Source organism: Myotis davidii, unplaced genomic scaffold (assembly GCF_000327345.1).
Source record: "Myotis davidii unplaced genomic scaffold, ASM32734v1 scaffold13, whole genome shotgun sequence".
NCBI lineage: Eukaryota > Metazoa > Chordata > Mammalia > Chiroptera > Vespertilionidae > Myotis > Myotis davidii.
In genome coordinates this window covers 2778169-2784914 of record NW_006286243.1, presented here as the reverse complement: position 1 = coordinate 2784914, position 6746 = coordinate 2778169, and the positions used below count along the sequence as shown (strand labels likewise).

Genomic DNA, 6746 nt, shown 5'->3' with positions numbered 1-6746 from the left:
AACCAGTATTCGATGAAATGCTGAAAGGTATCCTGTCAGAAGAGGAAGAAGAAAAGGTAAAGATACAAATTATGAACAACAAACATGCATCTATCAACAATTGTATCTAAGAATCAAGTGAATAAATAATCTGGTGATCATAATAGAATCAGGGACATAGAAAGGGATTGGACTGACTATTCTTTGGGGGGAAAGGGGTGTGGGAGATGCGGAAAGAGACTGGACAAAAATCGTGCACCTATGGATGAGGACAGAGGGTGGGGAGTGAGGGCGGAGGGTGGGGCGGGAACTAGGGGAGTTATGGGGGGGAAAAACAGGAACAAATGTAATAATCTGAACAATAAAGATTTAATAAAAAAAATTTAGAAAAAAATAAAACAAACACAAGTTTCAGAACAGTAGAATAGCATGTATTGAACAATCTCTGTTTTCCTAAAGAATTTATATTTCTTTGCCAAGAATTGTGAATGATTTAGCAAAGTTAACTGTTGTAAACCTTCAAGTACACATTTTTGGGTGGACAAATGTTTTGACTTCTCTTGGGTATATACTATTAGCTAGGAGAGGAATGGTTAGAGCATATGGCAGCTCTGTGTTCAACTTTTTGGGGAACTGCCAGACTCTTTTCCAAAGTGGCTGCACAATTTTGCACTCCCACCAGCAGTGTATGAGGGTCCAAGTCCTCCACATCCTCACCAGCACTCATTATCTTTGACTTTTTTTAGGACTCTGGTCTAGCCTGAGGATCTCTATAAGGGTTCTGGATATGTCTATTGTGGCAGAAATAGTGGTGCAAGGGTAATGGTGGGTGTATTTGTAGGGATGGGAAGAATCAACATGATAATATCTCAAAATATGATCCCACCATCCTGTAACAGGCCCCCTATCTACTTACACCACAAATATAGTCTCATGCCCTATGAATGGCTAAGCACTGTGCTCACTGCCATGGGAAACAGACAGATGGGCTATGGCTCCTGCTCCCCAGATCCAGGCCCCACATCCAGTTGAGAGGCGACTGGCTGATTGGACCTTCCTCCCATGGATCCCACTCTCTCCCCTGGTTGGTGGGAGCCAGATGGTTAGCAGAGGAGAAATGACAGAAGTTTTTCCTTCTTTCTTCTTTTTTTTCTTAATAGATAGAGGAACCGATCAGTCAATCAGAAAGGGAAGGCCATATAAGATCTTTTTCAAAGATCTCTTTCTTTTCAAAGAAAATGAAATAGAAGCAAGGAGGAAGGTAAGGATTTATTAAAATCTCAACTAGGATTTTAAAAGGTAATTTTAGAAACATATCCTCTTATCCATCCCTTTTATGAACTTTGCTGGGTCAGATGTTGACACGTGCACCACACAGTGCTGGGGGTACACACACACACACACACACATACACACACACACACACACACACACACACACACATACCTGACAGAACAGCATCCAGCCCATGGTGGGGACCTAATGATCACTCCCTAAGGTGGAAGACAGACACACCACTACAATCCACTGTGACAGGTATGGCTATACTCTACTTCCTTGATTTTTAAATTTATTTTTTTTATAGAAAATCATTGATCTGCCAATAATAACAGTTTGGTGTAATCCTTTTCCTTTCATTTTATTTTATTTTATTTTATTTTTTTAAATCCTCACCTGAAGATACTTTTTCATTGTTTTAGAGAGAGTGAAAGAGAGAGGAAAAGACAGAGAGAAATATCGATGCGAGAGAAACACATTGATTAATTGCCACCAGGTGATGTTAGGTCTTTTCACTGTAGTAATGGTCTGAACACTAGATTTATGCCAAAGGCATAGTCCACAATTAAGCATACTTTCAACTTTTTTTTTAATCTTCACCAAGGATATTTTTAGAGAGAATGGAAGAGAGAGGGAAAGACAGACAGAAATATCAATGTGAGAGAAAGACATTGATTGGTTACCTCCTGCACATGCCCTGACCAGGCCCTGGGCCAGGAAGGAGCCTCCAATGGAGTTATGTGCCCTTGACCAGAATCAAACTCAGGGCCCTTGGTCTGTAGGCCAATGTTCTATTCACTGAGCCAACCTGGCTAGGGCATTTCCTTGATTTTAATGGCCACATTTTTTCATATTTTCTCATTCCTGAAATTGGGCTCCAGCTTACGTAGATGGGATGTCATGCATAATTGGCAGTGCATAAAAGAATAGTGCATCTTACAATAAGTGGCATCTTAGAGTTGATAAAATACAGTAATAGAGGCATACAAAGGAAATCTAAAGAAATGGTTGTTGGAAAGAAGAGGGAGAGGTGGTGATGGTGGTGTATGGTGGTGATGGTGGTGGTGGTGATGATAGTGTGTGGTGGTGATTGTGTATAATGGTGGTGATAGAAATGAGGTAGGCAAAGGAAGATTGGTAATGAATATATGCATGGTGGTTCATGGTGATGATGGTGGTGGTGATGGTGGTGGTGGTGGTGGTGTGTGTGCAAAGATTCCACTGAGGAGATAAACAGAAGCAGCATTGTTAAGAATAAGTCAAAATCTGCCAGGCAGATACAGATAAGAGCCTGTATATGTATGCATTGGGGAGCAGGGAAGAAAGACAAAATAAGAGTGGAGAAGAGGGTGTCACTTTGGAATTATTTGGTATGAAGCTACATCACAATGAGGCTCACTTTGCAGTGTGCCTTGCAGTTACTATCACTACTTACATCGTATGGTTCAGATTTCACAAGGTTTGCTTTGCTTATTCTTAGGAATAAAGGATGAGAAAAGTATCCAGGAATACTCAATAATCAATCATCTGTAGGGTGATGGTTTTGTGTAGGTGTTCTATAGTTTGATTAAAAATATCCAAAATAAAAATAAAAAAACAAATAAAATAAAAATAACATAAAAAAACAAACATTCATGAAATCAGGAGTCTATTTTTTTAAAGATTTTTAAAAAATATATTTTATTGATTTTTTACAGAGAAGAAGGGAGAGGGATAGTTAGAAACATCGATGAGAGAGAAACATTGATCAACTGCCTCCTGCACACTCCCCATGGGTATGTGCCCGCAACCAAGGTACATGCCCTTGACCGGAATCTAACCCGGGACCCTTGAATCCACAGGCCGATGCTCTATCCACTGTGCCAAACCGGCCAGGGCAGGAGGCTATTTTTTTTAATGTCTAACGACATTAAAAAATAGCATGTTCAATTCCACAGAATCATTCCTTTCAAATCAGTGGAATTTTTAAGTCCCTACATTTGGGGCAACATGAGATTGTCACAAAAAGCCAGAGCAACATTTTCCAGTTTCTTATTTGTCATGCACACGTTTATATTATAGTAAAGGTTGAATGTTTTTACACTTGTGCTCTGCTTCATGCAAGAAGGAACTGAAAACTAAACACAGTTCTTCAGAGGTAAGAACTTGAGATTGCTTGTTCAATGTACCAGTAGTGAGAAAGGGAAAATTTCTGAATATTTCATTGTTCTGAATATTTCCCTCTCGTATCAGGTTTGTTGCAAATGATATTTTTATATATGATCACTAATTTAAGACAATGTTATTTTCGTATGTTAGAAACCTTTTTAAATTTTCCCACTTGGGCAGGAAAAAGACCTGAACCGCAGCAGGAAATTGCACCAAAAGTCGACGTTTTCATCTCGAATGAAGAGTCGTTCACACCTGAGTGAAATAGCATTCGCTGATGCAGCTGCTTCCTCGTTTGAAAAGTTTGGGCTGGACCCCACTCTTGTTGTCAGAATAACAGAAGGTAAGTCTAAATGATTGTTGGTTTAAAAACATTGTTCTGAATATTTCCCATTCATATCAGGTTTGGTGGCTTTTCTGGAGGTGAGAAACACAAAGGGTGCCGTCTCCTAATACGGTGGTGGGGGTTGTACATGAGGGTTGAGTCCGGAGAAAAAAATCTATTTTAAATGAGAAAGCATACTTTCCCAAGACATAGACCGTTACTCATTTTCATGGCTCTAAGGAAGGAAGTCACTGCCCAAATCACATAGTGTTAAATAGCTCTGACTATTTAAAATCAGGTCTACATCTACATCTAGAACCAAATTTAAGAGAAGTCTTTCTAAAGAGAAGTTTTGATGGTCTGGGCCATACAACTCACATATCCAGAATCAGTAAGCTAATAGAATTAAATAGCTTGCCTCTTGTTGCAAAGACATAACCTGTTTTAATGACCTATGGAGGCAACATGCTAAAATACTACAAGATATTAATTATTGTCTGTGAAAAAGAGCAGTCTGGGGATCAAAACATCATGGCCATTTCCTACCTATGAGATCAAGAAGGGCCCACGAATGAGACAAAGCAGTTTGAAGTTTTACAAGCCTAAAGTGACTAATACCAGGTGATGGACTGGTAAAATCTTCCTCCAAAATAAATCTTACTCAATATTTTAAATTTAAAAAGGCAGAAAGGAAGAGAAGGAGGGAGGAAGGAAGAAGGAAGGAAGGAAGGAAGGAAGGAAGGAAGGAAGGAAGGAAGGAAGGAAGGGAGGAAGGAAGGAAGGGAAATCAGTATTCAGGATTTGCTCTAATAACTTAAACCTATCTCTAGCTCACAAAGTCCAGGCACTTTCTCAAATTGGGAAGAAAAAATTTTTTTCAGAGAACAAGAAAACCATTTAAGAAGGAACTTCGGATTCAATAATTAGTGTAAGAAAGGGAAGCATGTTAACTTATTTAGAGGCTCTCAGAGGTGCAGGTTCTGCACTATTGTATGAAAAAGCAGCAAACGATAGGTGACAGGGTGAGTTCAGTGACTGGACCGCTGATAGGGCAGGTGTGTAGGTTCAGTCTGTGTCTCATGTCTTCAGTTCCCCTCAGTCTCATGGTGAACCCTGAGTCATCAAGAGCATTTTAAATGACACATGACATGTTTTAGAAAGAGTTCTGCACAAAATGGCTCACTTCAAAAATCCCCGCCACGCTCACAGCTCTGAGATAGCAGCTAGGAGGTGTGATGTTGCAGATGGCTCACAGAGCGACTGGTCACTTAAGGTCAAGGGAGTAGGGTAGGCTTTAGAAAGGAAATAGTAAAATTGTTTGGTATTATCCAAGGCAATCTGGGCTCTGTCGGCAATGGAAATCAGGTTGTCAGTTTCTGCTGACTTTACAGATGAGGTATTTGGGCATTTTCATTTAAAAGATAGTCCTCCTCAACTGTGTAATCTTGGACAAGCATCTTTACATCTCTGAGCTGCAAGACCTCCCATACAGGATGCGGATAGGACCTTATTGGGGTTATTGTTAGGATTAAATAAAACGATGACTTAAAGTGTCTAAGAAAACCCCTGGAATAATATGGACCCAAAATAAATGGTAGTTACTCTTATTAAATTTGTTTTTGTAAGTCCAGATACATAATGCATGCAATAATTTAATTGCATAGCTTTTATTTGATACAGCTTTGAGGGATAATGAACTAAACCTAAGTCAATTTCAATTTTCTTTAAAGGTGCAGACGCAAGAAGGTCTCTCCATGAATTTATTAATGACCAGAGAGACAGGTTTCTGCTCCAGGTAGTACAAGTAATTTTTCTCCCCGTAGTCAAATAGAAGACTTGTTGCATAACATTGCCAAATGTTCACCTCGACCTTTTATTTTTCCATCACATGCCCAGAACTATTGCCCTTCCTAACCTCTCCTAAGCCCACTTCACCTAGGCTTTGGCCGTCATCATTCCACCAAAACCACTTTCATCGTTGCCAATGACCGTTCTACGGCCCAATTTGAATTGTGGCCCATTGGATCACTAACCACTTTCTTCAGGTGGGGTCTCTTGGTTCTTCCAGGTCATTGGCTGCTCACTCCTTCACAGGATTCTTTCCTTGTTCCTCTCCATCTTGATCTCTAAATGTTGGGAAGGTCCAGTGCTCACTTCTCACCGTATGCGCCATCTGCCCTCCTCCAGGCCCAAGTTTAAATTCCACTTCCATATTAGCAATTTCCAGTGTATTTCTCCAGCCTGACCCTCTTCCCTGAATTTCAGACTCACACATGCAACTTGTGAGTAGTTCTTAATATCTCCACTTACAAGTAGATGCTCACCAGGCAGCTCAGACGCCACGTTTCTAAACTGTGGCCCCTGCTATACCCTTCGCTGTCCTTGAAAATCTGCATCTCATGTGGTGCCCCCTGTCTCCGTAAACAGCAATTCCACCGCTGCAGCTGCTTGGGCCCAATATAGTGGCATTATCCTCAACGCCACCTCCTTACAGCCCATACCCAAATATACTTTTACATATTTGCTTCTGAATATATCCATGATCACACACCACTGCTGCCACTGTCGTCCATAGCACCAATATCTCTTGCATGAATTCTTATAATTTCAAAACACTGGTCTCCTGCTTCCACTTTTTGCCCCCTATGGTCAGTCTGTTCTCCACACAGGATTAGAAGTCTATTCTCACCCACACCCCTCCTCTGCTGAAGACCATGAACAACTTATCTGGTGTGCAGCTCGCTCGCTCTCTCCCATCTCATTTCTGATTTCTCTTTTGCTCCCTCTGCTCCAAACACATGGGCCTCCTTGCTGTTCCTGGGACGCATCAACCATGTTGCGGCCTCAGGGCCTTACCACAGAGGCTCTTCCCTCCGGGAGAACATTCCTTCCTCCAATGTCTGCATGATTTGTTCTACTTCCTTCCAGTCTCTGTTTAATTTTCACCATATCAGGGAGGCTTTCTTTGACTATACTAGTACATAATGGCAACCCCTGCCCTTACCCGCTGGACTCC

General features: G+C 40.9%; 1 protein-coding gene across 1 annotated transcript in view; it reads left to right on the top strand.

Moving 5' to 3' along the window:
- The window catches only part of CCDC38 (coiled-coil domain containing 38), a 42003-nt gene that overhangs the window by 7057 nt on the left and 28200 nt on the right, over window positions 1-6746 (top strand). Inside the window, exons 3-5 of the mRNA XM_015559946.1 lie at window positions 1140-1240; window positions 3586-3748; window positions 5461-5525. Of these exons, the coding sequence (XP_015415432.1) occupies window positions 1140-1240; window positions 3586-3748; window positions 5461-5525 (329 nt within the window). The remainder of the gene's footprint in view (window positions 1-1139; window positions 1241-3585; window positions 3749-5460; window positions 5526-6746) is intronic.